Here is an 18,954-nt window from a genome sequence, read left to right on the forward strand (position 1 = left end):
ACAAGGTGGGACCTTCTCAGTCTCCTTCTCGGTCTCCAAATCAATCACCGGAGGCGCACTAGTAGGCTGCTCGGGCTTAGGGATGACGGGCTCTGGAGACTCAGTACGAGCTCTTTTAGTAGCTCGCTTCTTCTTCTTTCCCTTCATCTACCCTAGAAGTTTGTTTGTGCTGAGATGCATGGGGGCTGCAACCAAACTTGGTGTTAGCAACATCAACAAAATAATATACCAACTACCAGAATGACTCTAAGCCAAAGACGACCTACCAGGACTCAAGCCAGCCTACACGAGCTTATCTTCGGTAAGGTAGTCCTTATAGTGGAAGTCGAGCTCCGCCCATGAATGGAGTGTCTCCCTTGTCTTCAGGTCCAACCTAACACCGGAGTCCTGAATGGCAGCCCTCCAATGGGTAGGAAAGGGCCACCCTGCGGGGTTACGAACTATGAAATAACTCCGCTTCCAGGCTGGAATTTTATTGGGTAGCTCGTGTAAAAGCTTATAACCCGGGCAAGGAGACAAGTAATAAGATCGCCTATGCTCGGGAAGGACACAAGAAAAGTTCTTCTTGATGGACAAGATAGAAGAGAAAATTTCGAGGTCGAGGGGCAGACAATACTCATAAAAAAGGGAGATCGTCCCTACTACATTCCAAATTGAGTTCGGGTGTAATTGGTCTATAGTGATGTTGAAGAACTTTAGGACCTCTATAATCAAAGGGTGCAAGGGCAATCGAAGACCAGCCACGAGCTACTCTTCGAAGATTACGATCTCATTATGATCGTGTTCGCAGGGAAAGTTACTCATAGGAAGGCTATAGGTGTACTCATCCGGGAGGTGGTAGCGACCTATCAAAGCCCTAAGTCTATCTACGGACAGCGTCGAGTGACCAACTTGAGCCGAGGTACCCTCCTCGGGCTCATCCAAAAGACTATCAAAACTAAGCTGAGACATAGCTATGAACTGAACTAAAACGAAAGAGAAAAGCTAGAGGACTCACCTAGAAAAACGATCGAACTGAGAAAATGGCAAACTGGGAAACTCGAATATAGGAGCCTAAACGCGACCTCTAAGCGAAGGCTAGTGAACTCGTGGCGAGGAAAAATGTCTCGGGTCCCCCCTATTTATAGCTATTATGTCCGAGAATCAACAGTCGAGATCAAGACAATCCAATGGCTCTCAAGAAAACCGGCTGCACGGCCCCCGAGTTGAAATTAGTTTAGCGTATTTTTTGACATCCGCGGAGTCTATAGATCGCATGACGTCCACGCGTGAACTATACACGATCCGAGTTATCTTTGATTGAGCCGAACGACGAACTGGTCCGACTGGCGAACTCTGACGAGGCAGCCTAGACTTCGGGCCAAATCCACCCATCACGTCGTGAACTCCCCACACTAGGTCAGGACCCCTGGCTCGGGGAGTGGGGGGCAATTGATGGAGGGTGATTTGACCCGACCTCATCATAGGAGGACACATGGACGTGACTCAGCATAAGTGACAACTCAGCGCGACCAGTCCGCCAAGATCCAGCGTGGCAACTCGGTACCAGATGACACTCCGATTACCTCTAACTCTCTCCCAAGGGGGGAGCGCCCCAAGGTCCCTCCAGGTGAGGAGTCCCGAGTTCCTCCCAAGTAAAGGAGCCCCCGAGCTCCTCCTCAATAAGGAGCCCCCCGAGCTCCACCTCAAGAAGGGAACACCCCGAGTTAAGATTCTTCCAAGGAAGTGTCCCGAGCTAAGGTTCTCCCAAGACAGGAATCTCCCGAGCTCGAGGCACTTTAGGGTGAGCTCGGGAGCCTCCTAAGTTAGAATAAATTTATTCCTGCTCAAACCTAAGTAGGCCACCTCAGGTAGAAGCACCTCGATACGGCACCTGCAGCTCGACACAGGGTAGCTCGGTGCAAGGCAGCTCGTGGAATAACAACTCGGCGTATCACAGGAAGATCTCCTGTCTAACAACCGCACCTGCCAAACCTGGAGCCTTGCACCCACGTCTCTCGCCAGGCGGCGTCGTGCTTGCCAACCCTGAGAGGTGTCCCCAGCTTGACAGGGCCGTACTCTGCAATAGTTACCTGTGCAGCCCTGGCAAGTAATGGTTGCGGCAGAGAATCAGAGGTGGTTATGCCTGATTTGACAGGCCACTGCTATATAAGAGCTCCGGCCCCCAAAGAACAAAGGTAATTGCAAATTGTGCATCTCCACGCAGCTTATTTCTCTACAACTCTCTCTTTCTCAGCTCTCCACCAAATTCTGACTTAAGCATCAGAGTGTTCCCGTCAAGAGAACTCTCCGGGAATCCTTCACCTTCTTCCTCGCAAGTATCTTGTCCGACGCTAGCTATGAACGTAGCCTCTGCCAGTTAAGAGTGCTCGGATCACACACCATCAATATTTGTATTTGTACTCCTTCCAAACTGAGCCTAAACATAGTAAAAATTTGGAAGGAGTACAAATACAAATATATAGAATGAAAAATTATATATTTTTACTCCTTCCAAACTTGCCTATACAATTGTAAATACCCTTCTCGAAGAGTATTCTTCTATGGTCCAGCTCTTTTGTCACTGTCAATAAATTCACCAACGTAAGCTTATGTCAGCATAAAACAACGATGATCTGCAAGGATAATCCCATCAAAAAAAGGTCTCTGAGAGGACAAATATCCGTCGCTTCCACTTTGAATGTCATTAACTCGACTGCATTCATTCTTTTCTGTTTTTAAACTGTTATCTTCGTCTCATATCTTCTAAATTAGAGCCACATGCCCATCTCTAGTCGATCCATAAAAATCATAGGAAAGTTCCACCAACTCTATCAAAATAAAACAGAAATCTTCCAAATTTTATTGTTTATTTGCCTTACCGAATAAAGGAAATACTAACAACATGACCAAAATCCTCAAAAACACAAATCCTGCGCCTCAACTCAACTAATTAAAAGCCAAAATGATTCGACTTCAGAAATTAAGTCAAATTTCAGTACGAGGGCAAAGAAAACAGCTTCAAAAATCTTCAATGTTCTTATTAGCTTATCCAACATGAAAGAAGTACAAAAACAAATGTGTACAACGTAAATACATACAAAATAGTGTAAAAGACTTAAACCTCCCTTCAAATTTTTCTTAAATACTGAATCCTCCCCTCACTTTTTAAAATGAACTAATAACTTGTGGACATTTTGATATACATAAAATACCCCTATTTCTTGGTTATCTATATCTGTCTATACTACTATAAAAAATGCAAATACGTTGCATTAGCTTTTGGACTTTTCAGGGAATATAACGTACCCTTATCTCTTGGTTTTAAATTTAAAAATAAATGATGGCAAAAGTGGTACTTTACTTTTTTTCAATGATTCATTGTCTCATTGAGAGTGTAATTTTGTAAGGTTTTTTCTGTCATTTTATTTCTGCCTTGATTTTTCTTCCCTTACATATTTATCTTCTTCAATGGAGAGAGAGAGAGTGTGGCTGAAACATCTTTGGAAATTATACTATCGTCTTCCTCTTATAATAAAACAACCCTGTTTCACAATTTTCACCAATTGGATCTAGAAATAAATTAGATTGACCAATTCAAGCTGATGATTTGATGTTTAAAGGTGGTCATTTACTTAGACATCTTTTTTGTTTCACATATTTACTAAAACCTACTCTCTTTTTTGTATTACTAAAACACTCTATGATTTGCATATGTTTTACTTAATTGATCCTCCATCAAGAACCATTTGTATTTCTATCTAGAAATGGTCACATGACCCCTTAAGGCATGCTGAAGATATGAAGGAGCATTGTGGTCCAAGGTTTTTATTCCAAAAATGGCCCTAATAATTTTCTTATCAACATTTTAGAAAACAAATAAACCCTCTTTCCATATGATAACTTTGTTTGGAAAAGGGGTGGACTACATGTGACAGGAGAGCCTTTAGGGTTTTTTTTTGGAATAAAAAAACCTTGGATCCATGTCCTTTAAGAGGTAAGGTGGACATTGCCAAATGGGGTTACAAAAGGTTCCTCGTGTGGGATTGAATAAGTAAAGTAATTACAAATTATAGGTGTGTTTTAGTAAAATGCAAAGTAGATGGTAGGTTTTAATAAACACATAAAACTATAAGGAGTGTCTAATTAAATGACCCTAAAAAACACTAAAAGAAACCAATGCCTGAAAAATGATTGGAATATTTCCTTGTGGATGGTGGGCCAACAGTTCAATCATTTTGTTCAAACAAGTTGGCCCACAACATTATTAAATTCATTAAATAATAAAACATAAAAATTTAAAAAATCAAAAAATTTATAGAAATAATTGGGTATGTCTATAATAATATCATATATTCATCATAATAAAACAAAATATGTATGATAAATGAAATTAATGTTATTAATAATGGAAATGGATAAAAAAAAAAGAGAATTAATGTCTAACATTTCAATCAAGTCAAATGAGTGGATGGTTCAATTGGTCAAGTTGTTAAGTTGTTGACCTAGCGAATGGCATGTTTTGAAAAAAAAATAGTGATTCAGGTTGAATTGCAACAAATCCACCAATACACCTTGCTTCAATTTTGAGGTGATCATTTTCAACCCGGTCTAACCCAAACATTCCAAGGTTGGGCCTATATTTCAGGTTTAGGCTCATTTGGGCTTGGGTCTGCATAAATCCCACATATTTCTTATTCAGGCTTGGCCCAACCACACATGCAAACATATCTCTATATGTTGTTTTATATATAAATATTATTTTTTATGGAATATAAAAATATTACAATATGACACTTTTAATAAATATTATGACATATAATATAAAATATTATATGATTTATCACCATCTCAAATCGCCACATGCATCACACATGCATATTTACTAGTTGATATAAATATTGCAATAAAAGAAAATAATTAAAGATCCATTTGATTTGCGGTTGTAATTGGAAACAAAATCAAAATTGAAATACCTTGGAATTGGAATTAGAATGGACTATTCCCCCTGAATGTTTGGTTCAAACAGGAATTGGAATAAGAATTGAAAGAAATTCTCATTTCTGACAATGACCACAATGACTCAGCTCATTGGGAGTCTGGATCTCCTACCCACACAAACTCTGCCCACGTTTATTGCAGTCACACATGGAGAACATCTCAACCTCTGCATAGTATTATGCAGGGGGAGATGTTACTAATTCACAGGGTAGTGTGTTGTAGGTAGACTTGGACAGAATTCTTGTGGGCAGGATCTGGATTCCTATTTTGATTGATTGGAATTAATAAGATCTAGTAGAGATTTGAGATATTAAGAAAAATGTTTACCCCTGTTCTTAGACCTTGTTGGTTGGCCCTTCAAGGCTTCAAAAGCCATCAACCCTTCACCCCTTCTCACTCTTGGAAAATATAGATCAGCTTAACCTTAAGCTCGTTAATTGCCAAAAAAACCAGTGAGGGCCCGGGCCTGAGCTGAGCATTCTAAAGTTGGGGCCCGAATATCTCCCATATCCAATTTATGCCCAAATCATTGATTGGTACATGTGATTGACAATGGGGACCAAGGTTTTTAAAATCAAAACAGACAATGATTCTTGGGTAGAATGGTCTGACGGTCCGAACTGAATGGATGGTCTGTTACTGACAAAAAATTATAAAATTTAAAAAACAGCTAAAAAACCGTTGAATGATTCAAACAATTTAAACGTTTGAATCAATAATTTACTGATCAAATCAACAGTTTTTAACCAAAAAGCAGTTCTAAAATAAAACGAAATTAATCAGATAACCAATTCCCAATTTTTTGATCCGATCATCTGATTTGATACAATTTTGAAAACATTGATGAGACTACTAATTGTTGGGCCCTACTACCTAATACATTTTTTTTATCTATGAGAAGATTCAGCGTGGTTGGAATTTTCTTCTCTTTACTTTCTTTCCCATCTTAACTTCAGGTCTTTAGCTCCCCTCCCCAAAAAATTGTGATGCGTGTATTGTTTTTATACCAACCAAAGTGAACACATTAAAATTAGTAACTGCTATCATCCTATCAATAATTGAATTTTTAGTAGATGATCTCCCACGAGGACTACCTCCCAGCAGTGGACACGTGGTATCTCCATTTTTTTTGGAGTATAATGAAAGACAATTCTCGAAACATCTTTAATTTTTGGGTCCCACTTGATAACTTCTTCTCCCATGATGGGTATTCCATGGTCCACAGCCCACTACACATATCTCCACAGCCACTATGTTCAGCTAACCCAATGAAAAAAACAAAAGTCTAACCTTTTCCGAGCTAGACGAAACTAACTTGAATTTTGATGAATTCTCATTGTCAAGCGTTCAACGTAGCACAACTCGATCCCGTCAACAAAAGGCAAAAGCAATATGAATTTGCTTGTTTCTGTCGTAAATTACAAAGACCCCCTACAATGGGGTCTGTGACAAAGATCCCCTGTGCTTTGTTTTGCGACAAAAATCCCTCCGTATTATGACCGTGAGACAAAGACCTCCTTCCGTTACGTTTTTGTTCAAAAATGTCATTACAATATTTTTTAATCCCCATAATACCCTTATAACAACTAGACGAAAAAGACTATTGACCTTTTCCAACCTTCCGATACTATCCTTCCGTTGGAACAACCCCACGTCCAGCAAGTGAAAAGATCTCTGGTTGTTGCTCTCTCTCCTGTGTTGGACAATGCCAAGACAGTGGGACTGATCTCTCTTCCAGGCGCAATGACTGGTCTTATAATGGGAGGCGCGTCTCCTCTGGAGGCCATTCAGCTGGAGATCGTGGTTATGAACATGCTCATCGGGGCATCAACTGTCAGCAGCATTATGTCAACTTACCTCTGTTGGCCCGCCTTTTTCACCAAAACTTACCAGTTGGAGACCAAGGTCTTTGCTTCCGAGTAGGCACCCAGCTGTGTTGCATTTGCATATATAGATGATAGCAGATCTCCTACGAGCAATTTGTTGAATGTGAGCTGATGCATGCAACTGCAGGGAGTTTTTGTTCAGTGACAGAAGCATGATTTTCTACCAACTTGTGATTTTGTGAATGAAATTTGCTGAACTCTTAAATTTCTGTAACCATTTAATGGAGGAAATCCCACAAGGAGTATTTGGTGAATATATAATGAATATATAGCTTTGTCTCTACTCTCTACAGCCTACAGGCTGTTTCTTCTTGGATTGCAGTGGAAACAGGACTTGGTGGAATTAATTAATTGACCCACCCACTCACCAAAGAGGAACAGTGTCTGTCTCCTGACAGTGAAGCCGACGTCCCAATTGCCGGTGACCTGAGAATTGTTGATGTTCAAAGATGAAATGGAGACCGAATCGACTCGGAACTCAGGTACATGAGGATGGAGAATGAGCCACACAATGAAAGTGATGACGCCGATGATGAGGAACACGGCAATAATTGCGGCGAAAGAAGGTAGTGTGCCGATGTTGCAGGGGAGGCGGCTCCGGCTTTGGCTCCACAAGTGCTGCAGAAGGTGAGTTGGGAGAGAGAAAGAATGAGAGAGAAAAAAAGGAAGGACGGACGTTGACTTAAACCATCCATGTGCTGCAATCGGTTACTTGATACTTGTTCACCCAGAAAGCTTTGTAATCAGTTACGACGATCTGAACTTCTCCATTGAATTGGCGAGAAGTAATAAAAGGAGGAATCAGTGTGTCGGTGAACTCATGGAAATTGTTACCAATGTATTCACCAGTCGAGAAAACTATGGCCGGGACGTTGTGATTTAGCGTGCACTGAGGGGCTGCTTCTTCATGACCAGCAAATGATTTCACCCGCAACTGGTTAACGCTTCCCATCACAGCTTTATCTCCTTTCCGAGCATAGGGTCGGATAGCCCATGAGTCATTTCCTACCGGTTCCGGAATACCCGTTTGAGATGATGAAACAGCAAAGATGGTGGAGGAGTTCGCCTGAATTTTAACATCTCCGTCGACCTCACAAAAATCCCATCTTCATTCCGACACATTGCACATTATCTTAGCCTCTTTTATCACTTCTTTCTCTGCAACTTCACACTGGAGAAAACGAGAGAGAAAAAAGTCCCTCTGCTGGGCAACAACCCAGTTTGCCCACCTAACTCAGTGAGTCACTCGTTGATAATTTGATATATGTGTATACAAGTTTTGCTTTGTGATAGGACTTAGAAGTCAGTTCAGATAGAGCTGGGCTCCATCAACTACAAGTCCCTCTGCTGGTTCCTCCGTCCTTTTATTTCCGAGAGTTGGAAAGAGAAAGAATGAAAGAGAACGGTGAAGGAGGGGAAAAGAAGAGAAGAAAGAGAAAGCAATAGGTTAAATAGGTTTTAAGAGAAAAAGGGCAAAAAAAGAAAATAGAAAAAGTTTAATGAACTATTTTAATAATCTATTCCGTCATCTGCCTTAATAGTCAAGAGGGGTCTTTGTCTCACGGTCATAATACAGCGGCCTTTGTGAAAAAACAAAGTACAGGGGGGTCTTTTGTTACAGACTCTATAATATGGGAGGTCTTTATAATTTATCCAAAATAAAAAGAAAAACAAAATTATATATTGACGAAGACTCCCTAAGTTATCGTTCAATTAAACTACTGATTCTCCCTAATTTATGAAATCAAAACAATGAAAAATCATCAAATCCTGTCATTTTCTTCTCACACTCCGGCCGGATTTTGATTCAGTTTGTTGAGGGTTGTCGCTCTCAATTTATTTGGAATTAAGACATACTTTTGATCGAAATTGGGCCACTAGTAGTTGTCAGCGCGGTTCAAAGTAAGAAATTATCAAACCATTTGGCTCAATATATAAGCTATCTGGGTAAGAAAATATCATTAAGTAACAACCACAGAGATACAAGCCACACAAATTAAAGAGACCAAACAAGCCACAAACACACAAACATGGCTAGCTAGTAGCTGGCTAGATGAACATATAAACACAAAGGAAGAAGGAGAAAGACACAGAGAGAGAGAGAGAGAGAGAGAGAGAGAGTGAGAGAGAGAGATGATCGTGGATTCAGGGACGGAAATGAGAAAGAACGGAGAAGACAGTCTGGGCAATGGTGAGGAGGAGGAGGACAATGGCAGCAACAACAGAAAGCAACGCCCATGGGCTGTTGAAGTAGTCATGCATCAGCTTAGCTCGCCATGTATTCCATTTGGTCTTGGTGTAGCAGTCAACATCCTTGAGGTATTGCGATAGATAACACTCATCTGCACTGTACACAACCTCCCTGCACAGCTTGTTGAAGATATTGGCGACCTCTTCATCGCTCCCCATAACATGATCGATTATCCCCTCGTAATGAAGAATCTCGACGCCTTTGGGGGAGTTCACAATACTGTCGAAGAACAGGATGTAGTCTGTGAAATAAAGATCCCTCTGGGGACAGCCTTGCTGCAGTCTATATATGGTAACGCATTTTTCTTCTTGCTAATAGGTAGTAGAGAATCGAAAAAGTTGAGGATTAGCACTGAGAGAGGAGGGTCTTCTTCTAACTTAGTCATCGAAAATAATTTCTCAAGCACAAATAACGGCAGCTGGTTCTCGAGCATGAACAAATCACGCTGTAGAATGGGCAACATCCAGCGCGCCGTGAACAGGGGATCAACCACTTGTGTCTGCATAGGTTATATATATAGAAGAAAAGGAATCTATCTATGTCAGCAGCTATATATATATATATATATATGTGAAAATTAATTAAATTCTTAAAGAAGTAAGTAAACAGTCAATACCCCTTTGATAATCAAGTGGTAGAAGCGCATCAACTGGATCACAAAGCAGCCGTCCAACAGCATCATCATGACAAAGTTATCTTTAGGGATGTTATGAAATTTCTCGGTGTAGCTCCTTCTTGTTCTGGACTCTAAGTCATACATGGCTTTGACAAGGGTCTTAGCTGTGAAGGTGCAACGCCCAGTAGCAGCAGCATCGTCATCATCAGCTGTGTCTCTGCAACTGCCACCATGTTGAATTGTTTTTCGTTGCTGTTGTTGACGTTGATCCAAGACAAGCAGGAGATAGCGAGTCTTGTGCTCGTCCATGGCTTCCCAATTAGGGATTCTGTAAGCATGGAAAGGGCCAATGGAGACAAGCTTGGGGGTGTAAGCTTGATAGTTGACTTCACGCATGTTTGGAGGAGCTCGGAACATGGTACACTTGGACTGGCTGTCTAAACGCTCTACCCAATATTCCTTATATTCCAATAATCCATTAATGTTGTCGACAGATCTGTGAAGCTCATCGCTCATCTCCACTTGCGCCTCTGGTGCTTTCTTTTTCATATCTTTCCACTCGTCTATTCTGATCTTTTGGTGTTCAATGGCATTCTTATTTGCTATCTTCTTGCCCTTTGTTGAGTGCCCCATCTTCCCCTCCTTCTCTCCCTCTCCCTCTCTCTCCCTCCAAACTGGTGATGACAGACAAGAGCTCTGAGCTCTGCTCTTGGTTATAACACTTCACGGCTAGCTTCAGGCTTGAGCGTCCCAACTATGAAATTGCTACGCTACTTATAGACACATGTGCGCAATCCATAAAACTAATTCAGGGTAGCTCCCAAAAACATGGATCATCGTTGATTATATTTACCCAAAGCCGTCACACACTCACACATATTAAAATATTGATATAATGGTAGGTATGTCGCGCGAGTTGAAATCAGCCCCCACAAGGTAAGTTTCCGACAATGTGCCACAGAACATCTCCGCCGTATATTATGAACATCTTCCAATGATTTCTCATCATTGTTGATATTATCATCCATGTGCTGTGGGATCTTGTGAGAATCTATCTTGTGAGAGGCTGATTTGACCGAGCTATCATCCATCACACCTGCATATCTGCCTTTCTCAGTAAATTACTATTACTTCCTTTGGCGTTTTCTTGGTCGTGTTTTGCATGTTAATCCCATTAATAATTAATGTATTAGTAAATGTTCCGATCGGCTGTGGGGCACGTTCTGTTGATATATATCAGTTCGTATCAGTCGATACATATTATATCTGGAAGCCTTTTGATATATTCTTACAAAGAATGTATCAGGGTTTTGACTGATTCAGGGGATAAAGAGATTTTAAACCAGTCCCTTAGAATCCTGCCCAATACGTGGATAGAAGCATATTAAGTGTATGAACCTTGCGTTCACAATATAACTTTACCCACCAGAAGACTTGATTGGCTGGAGACAGAACACGACAGTGTTTGATGTGAATCTCATCTTTATTGAAGATTGGCATGTTCATTCGCGATAGGTAGTCCAACCTTATAGTCTGTCCCCTAGGGACATAAAGCTTTATGTTCCGCTTAATCTTATTGAACACTTACTTTCTCCAAATTATCATTTTGGGGATTTTCCACTATAAAATATGGGCCAGCAATGGCAAACATAAACTAGTTCTAGACTGCAACGCCTGGTTCTGTTTGAAATACAACTGTGATTTTGCATTTCTGTGACTTTTGGATGATTAAATCAAGATTCAAAATATTCATACCTATAGGCTATCATATTGGGAGCTTCCCAATATGCCTCAACAGAAGGTGTATTAGGGTTTTGACCAGTTTAAGAGGTGAATGGACCTCAAAACAGCCCCTCTAAATTAGATTTAAAAAAAAAATTGAAAAAAAAACTATCAATGTATCTCTACCAACGTATCAGGTATATCAATATTTTGACACATGGATGAGTTCCATTTAATGGATTAACTAGGCTAAGTTAATAATCCTTATCAAAGAAATAAAAAATGGCAATGAAGGATTATGTCATTCACCAAATAACAACGATAACAACAAATATTTCTACCACAATTATTTGGTGATTGTAGGCTTGTTAATGCCGGTGTAATTAACACTTTGCCACTTCTTTCAATCGGGTCTGATCGGACCACATCCCTAAACGACACTTTCTGTCACCGACTTGCCTGTTTTTAATTTACTGGGGAGTAGCTAGGAAGGGAGTATTCCAGCAATGAAGATGAACCCAATGTGTATCAGAGTTAGGATAAATTTGATCAAATCAACTGCCAGCAAGTATGCAATTTATATGTTTTTTAACTATTAGCATAACGTGTTAACATTGTGCCTATTCCAAACATGTCACTATGTACTTTGAATTCAGCCACTCATATCACTACGATGAAGCCAAGAGTGAAAGTTTGTTCTGAAGAATAGGCTGATTTAGGCTGATTTGGGCTGGTAAAAAGTTGACCCAATCCATAAATTCGATTCAATCCAATTCAAGAAAACAGGGTTAGGGTTTTATATTTAGCTACCTGAATTCAAGAATAACCGATCCAATCCAATCCAGAAAAAGCTAGATTGGGTCATAGGTCAATCTGCTGACCCAATTGTTAGGTGTAATTGGGACTATTTATGTATTCTTAGAAGTATTTTTCTTTCATTTTTACTATTTAGTCTTTACTCTATTGTTTATTCTTTGAATTGTTGAATGTTTAAGCTTTTTTATTTTATGTTTGGAATTTTAAGATTAATTCCTTTAATTTTGATATTTTTCATGTATTTTTCTTCATTTTATAAAATTTCTGTTATTTTTAGGAATGACCCGAATTGATCCGTGAGTCAACCTTAACCCGAACATTTAGGGTTAGGGTCTAGTATTTACGGATCCAACCCAAAATCCAACCAACTCAAAATCAACCCATAGTGTCTTAACGCAACCCAAACCTGACCCATCCAAACCAACTGCCAGATCTAGTCATATCTAATTATGTCAAACATAACTCAGGCAAGGGTATCAACGGCAAGGATGACAGCGGTGATATCTTTCATTGCGGGAAGCAGCTAAGTTGCAGTGCCGGTTAATGGGTTTCAAAGGCAGTGAATGTGAAGGGGCGGTGGAGAGGGAGGGAAAGAGAATAACGGAAAGGAGTGGTAGGCACAGTTTAATTATTTTTGATAAAATTTTGGCCTTCATCTGCCGTAAAATCAAAAGTCCATCAGTTTCCAATTATTTCAGAATTGGTGACATGTTCGAATAGAATTGGAACTTGCATAGCCCTTATAAATAAGAACGTGAGAAAAGTTTTGACACCATGATGTACGTACAGTAGTAAAGGAGTTCGATTTTAATCAGGGCAAAATCCATTCGAGCACCCTTTACTACCTTGCATTTATTTCATTGAAAAATATTTCAAATACAAGGTCGAAAAAGGCTGTTAGATCGGTATTGGTACAGATTTTCCCTGATGGAAGCCGATCTCGTAGTAAAGGGCCATAGTTCGTGAACTCTAAGTTAACGGGCCAGCCCAACTACCAGAAAACAGAGCCCATCACGAATACACACTTCATGTAATGGTTAAGTGCGGGTTAGTTCAGCCCAAATGCTCCTACACAAACAGACACAATTATCACTCTATATACCATAATCACGTCATCTCACTTCTTTTTTTTTTTTTAATTATAATCACATCATCTCTCTCTACCAAATAAAAGAAAAAGAGAATGATCTGGACACATCCTAAATCGCCCATCATCATTCGTAATTACGAAAACAACTTTACATTTTAACAGAATAAAAATTGGTTTCTTCGTCATTTCGCCATGAATAAACCTAGAAAATAAGTTCCCAAATCACTAAATCACTATTATCACAATATCTGTGTCTAGGATATCAATTACCAAGTCTTTGTTTAATAATGATTGATGAATACAAAACAGAAAAAATAATAATAATAAAAAAAAAAAGATATCTTTTTAGTGGGAGACATGAATGGGATTACTTTATTAAAGTGGCAACAATTGCAAAAGTGATGTAAAGTGTAAACCACCATTTACAACTTACAAGTTATAACCCCTCCAATTCTGACGATATTTTTTAAATTATAAGAGACAAAGGAGTTTACATCAGCACCCCACAGAATATCCCAATTGTATATTGTGAACATTTTCCAGTGGCAAGTACAGGAAATATTTCTAATGTATGCTGAGATGTGCATATGGGGCATTGATGTGATCACGAGACAAAGATAAGAAAATGTTACCTATGATCGCATAACAATTCAGCAATGTTTAGTAATATTCAAATGGGCAAGGATTAATTGAACCTGATAGCTGTTCAGTAGGTTGTGGAACCAATGATAATGTTCCATACCAGTAATAAAATACATGGGACCCACGCCTTTCACAATGGGACCCATGAATCTATTAATGGCGTGGAACATTATCATTGGTTCCACAGCCATTGTGTTCAGCTAATGCCAATTCAATTCAAACACGCTATTGTAAATCAATTGATATGTATTGATCAAAATTTATTTGGTCGCTGCGGTTGCAAGTAATGCGGTGTTGACAAAGGACTTAAGGTTAAATGGGAGTCCAATTCCATTTAAGCATTTTAGAATTGGATCACCTCCAATACATGTTGTGGATTAGCTTACAGTAATGCTCTATAATTATATACTAGCGGTATATAATTATTGAGCTTCAAAATTATTCCTTTTTCTATAGCTTGTATATTATGAGGATTACAAAAATTAATTGCTTAGCATGGTTAGTTGTAGTGGAGACTTGAGATCAAATCCCGTTGGACCTAGGATTGGGGATTAAGTGTTTGGAGGATAGACTATCCCTATTGTGTAGCCCTACAAAAATGTTATTAGCATGAGATCAAAAACCAAGTTAAAAAAACAATTTCAAAATTGAACTAACGAAGATAACCAAAGGATCTTGTTAAGTGCTTTCTTATTATATTTTATTATTGAACCAGAACAATCTATGAAACAAATCAACATTAAATTAATAAAAAAAGAGAGAAAAACCTATTAACCCATGGAAATGAAAAAGGATTTGTTTAGACTTTTTCACAATAAGAAAATTGGTTAATCCCATGTACTAGTTGGGCAAATTTGGGTTTTAACATTAGTTTGGGTCCACTCTAGGGTTCATATTTAGGTGGGCCCTTAACCTAACCAATCCATATAATTTACACCTCTACTTTATAATATATAGCCAAAAGGGATTGATGAGAGAGGTTTATTAATAGGAAAAAGAGAGATTTAATGGAGAGGGAAGATGTTACAAACATTGACTATTAAGAGGGGAGGGGAGAGAGAAAGAGATAGAGATTCAAACTTATTCCTTTTTATATAACTTATATATTAAGAGATGTACATAAATCAACTACTTAGCATGAGAACTAAATGATGGTGGCCTAGTTGATAGGTTCTTTAGCTAGTTGTAGTGGAGACTTGGAATCAAATCCTATTGTGATGGGGGTTGGGGATTAAGGGTTTGGGGGATGGGCTGCCCCCTTTATATAACTCTATAAAGCCAAAAAAAAAAAAAAAGTGTCTAGCAAGAGATCAATAACCAAGTCAAAAAAAAAAAATCAAAGTTGAACTAATGAAGATAACCAAAGAATCATGTTAAGTGATTTCTTACTATGTTTTATTATTAACCAAAATAATCCATAAAACAAATCTCTATTAAATTAATAAATCTGGCAAATTTCTTAAACTACCTTTATGGTTTAACTAATTGACTAACTCACCCTTACTATTTACATATTATCTTAAAATACCTCTACTATTTCTAACAATTGTCTAAAACTTCCCTTGCCATTAACTTGCCATCTCACTCCGTTCACATGTGACATCATGTAACTAATATTTTTTTAAATTCCTAAAATACCCTTCCTATGAACTGCTCATCGTTGCAAAGAAACGGTGGCAAAAACCCCTTTTCCTTCCAATTCCTCTGTCCTGTCACTGTCTCCATCTTTTCCTTTCTCCCCTCTTCCCTTCCATCTTCATTTCCAATATGATATGATCCACCTACCATGGGCCATGCCTTTGGCTCTGTCTATTTTCGGATTGTCTAACTCCTTCCTTTCCCATCCACTCTTCTTCTTCCACTTCTTCTTCTTCTTCTTCTAGCCTCATCTGCTTTTTCTTTCCTTAACCAGCTTCTCCATTTTTTTGTGTTTTTCTTTCTGCATTTTCAGAAATAGAACATGTGCCTAGTTGATGAAGCTACCAGTTTCCGAACTAGAGCAACCCAATTGATCCATAAATTGGGTTCACAATCCTTCCACAAGCCTCGTACAGAGGGACCTGAATATTGTTGTAATCAGAAAAAAAAAAGAATAAAAAGGTTTAGTAAATTAAACAAAATAGAGGATCAAAACGCACTAAAAGAGACATAAGGGATGGAAAGGATGGTTACTGGGAAGAAGATGTTTGGGGCTGACATTAATGAGGTTCATAAGAAGCATTTGCCCCTAGTCCCAAAAAGAAGAATAAAAAGTGCTAGAGAAGAAGGAATCGACGACTTTCTGCAAGGTTAACTAGTTTGGCATCTCGACAACCTTTTTTCACCTCCTTGAATGACTTTGAACAACTTAAGCTCATGCTTGCAAAGATCATGAGAGGTGGTTTCATCAGGCAAGAGCTCGCAAATTTGAAGTAGGCTACAACTTAGATTTAAAATGTTGCAACTAATCATTTGATATCTCAATTTTGTTAAAAAAAGATTTTTCAAGTAGTTTTCTTTTATCTCATGTTTCTTTTTGATATCTTGGATGTTAGGATGTTAATATTTGGAGTTACCTTGGTTATATATTCATAAAAATTCATCTTTCTGACAATCTTTGTCATCATCATCGTATCAAGGGAGTCGTTCTAATGCACTTGCCCACACCTACTCGGCTGTAATGCCTCGATACCAACCTTTTGCATCTCTGAGACACCATCATAAAGCTGTGAACATCAGAACTCCGGCGATTGGACCGGTCCCGCTCACATTCAAGCCATGCATAATATTCAAGTAAAGGGTGTATGGCCTCGCATGTTGCGCTAGAGTCGCCATAGCGGCTTTCATCCTCCTTTTGAAAATGGTGGCAATGGCACCAAGTAACGATCACTTTGAACTTTGCTTCTTCTCCGCTCCCAAAAACTTTAACTTTGCGGCAATTATGTCGTACAGATCAGCACTTCCTTTCTTGTCAGCAACAGTGTCGCATCTTCTTCCAGCATGACTCTTTGTGACCTCTAGACCATCAAAGAACCTACAGCGGGAAAGGAAGATAGAAGGGAAGAGGAAGGGGGAAATTTTCATAGTTGGGTTTTATTTTCAAAATTTAAGGAATAGTGGAGAGGAAATTTGATATTTTGTTTCTTTTTGTTAGCACTTAAGAGTGATGTTAATTGTCAAAAACATATTAGGGGTAGTTTAAGACAATATGTAAATAGTAAGGGTAGAGCTAGTCAATTAGCTAAACCATAAGGTTAGTTTAAGAAATTTGCCCTAACAAAAATGAGAAAAACTTGATAACTCATGGAAATGAGCAATGGTTTCTTTAGAATTTTATATAAGAAGAAGATTCATTTATTTGTAAATTTGGGTTTTGACACTAGTTTGGGTCGAAGATAGGGTTTATATTTAGGTTGGTCCTTAACCTAACCCAATCCATCTAATTTACAGACCTACTTTATTAGAAAGAACCAAAAGGGAATAATAGGGATTTAAGAGGAAAAGAGATATTTAATTTGTCTTACCAAAATAATTCATGAAACAAGTATATATTAAATTAATAAAAAAGGAGAGAGTAGAAGATTGGTTTACCCCATGTACTAATATGGATTTTGACATTAGTTTGGGTAGCTGGGGTTCATATTTAGGTTGGCCCTAACCTAATCCAATCCATCTAATTTACACCCTTACGTTATTAGAAAGAGCTTAAAGAGATTAATAGAGATTTAAGAGGAAAAGAGGGATTTAATGAAAATGAGATGTTACAAACACTGACTATCATGGGGATAGAGAGAGAGAGGTCTTATTAGAGAGTACGTATGGATTTTCTGAGAGACAATAAAGACCCATAAGGGTTTTAATTTTGACTTGTTAAATTTTTAATGATCTAACTTAAAAATAAACATCCACATGAGAAAGGAGGGGAGGAGGAAGTATATGTGAGGTATATGGTGAGAGCTCCCCTCACCTCCCCTCTTTCTTCTTTTTGTTATATATATATATTAGTCAGAACCCTATGATGTGAGGGTTTTGATCAATGGTGAAAAAAATCATACAGATCAGGGCGGACAAGTCAAAGACCCAATAGGGGTAGGTTAGATTGTCATCTTTACTTGAGTTTTCAAATACATTATAGAAAATACAATTGAAAAGATGAAAGGCTGGTTGGCATCAGGTTGAGCCACTATAGGTTTGGGTTTGGTTAGGAAACTATATGTCATTAAGTTGGGTTCGAGTACAAATGTTGGAGAATCAAGTTACAATGAGAGCAAACCTGTATTGAATCTGACTTGTTTTTCACTATTTTAAAATTGGATTTAAATCGATTTTAAATTAATAATTTTTACTTTTATGAAATTTTAATTATTTAGTAAATTGTTATAATGTGTAATTTAAATTAACGTATTATGCTAAGTTTATTATTGTTTAAAATTTTGAATAATGTTATTAGTTGTTATTATAAAATAAGTATAATATTTTTGTAATTAAGTTTAACTATTATTGTTAAAATTAAAATAACAATAATTTTAAATTTTCTATTATGTTAATCATTTTTAAATGGAAATTAAATGAATAATTTTATGAAAACATTAGTTAACTAACTAAATAGTTTTGTAAACTATTATTATTAATTAATTTTAACAACATTAGTACGGGTAATGTCAACACATGGGACCCATATTGTATGTTATACCCGTAAATAGTTCAAATTATCTCTCTCTAATTGACCCATGTAAATGAATAAAAGTAATTAAGAGAGTACTTTAGAAGAAAACAAGGGTAGATTAGAGAGAGAGATATTTTAGGTAATTGGGAAGTGGGGATTAATAGGAGCAAGGAAATCCTTGATGATGTGGAATAATGAGAGGTGGAAAGGGGTAATGGAGAAGGAAGAGAGAGAGTTAAGGAGGAAGTAGGAAAGGGGAGAGGGAGAAGGGAGAAGCATGCTGACATGAATTGATTTGTTATATAT

The 18,954-nt window shown here is 38.2% G+C and overlaps 1 protein-coding gene across 1 annotated transcript; it reads right to left on the reverse strand.

Annotated features, from left to right (window-relative positions):
- Window positions 1-8,810: 8,810 nt before the first annotated feature.
- Window positions 8,811-10,447, reverse strand: LOC148874976 (UPF0481 protein At3g47200-like). The gene is made up of 2 exons (XM_088965673.1): window positions 9,734-10,447; window positions 8,811-9,616 (listed from the first exon to the last, which is right to left on the reverse strand). The coding sequence occupies exons 1-2, from the start codon at window positions 10,364-10,366 to the stop codon at window positions 9,329-9,331; spliced, it is 921 nt and encodes a 306-aa protein (XP_088821799.1). The 5' UTR covers window positions 10,367-10,447; the 3' UTR covers window positions 8,811-9,328.
- Window positions 10,448-18,954: the final 8,507 nt, after the last annotated feature.

The sequence above is a fragment of the Nelumbo lutea genome, chromosome 1 (assembly GCF_056320005.1).
Source record: "Nelumbo lutea isolate HS-2025 chromosome 1, American lotus-T2T, whole genome shotgun sequence".
Taxonomy (NCBI): Eukaryota; Viridiplantae; Streptophyta; class Magnoliopsida; order Proteales; family Nelumbonaceae; genus Nelumbo; species Nelumbo lutea.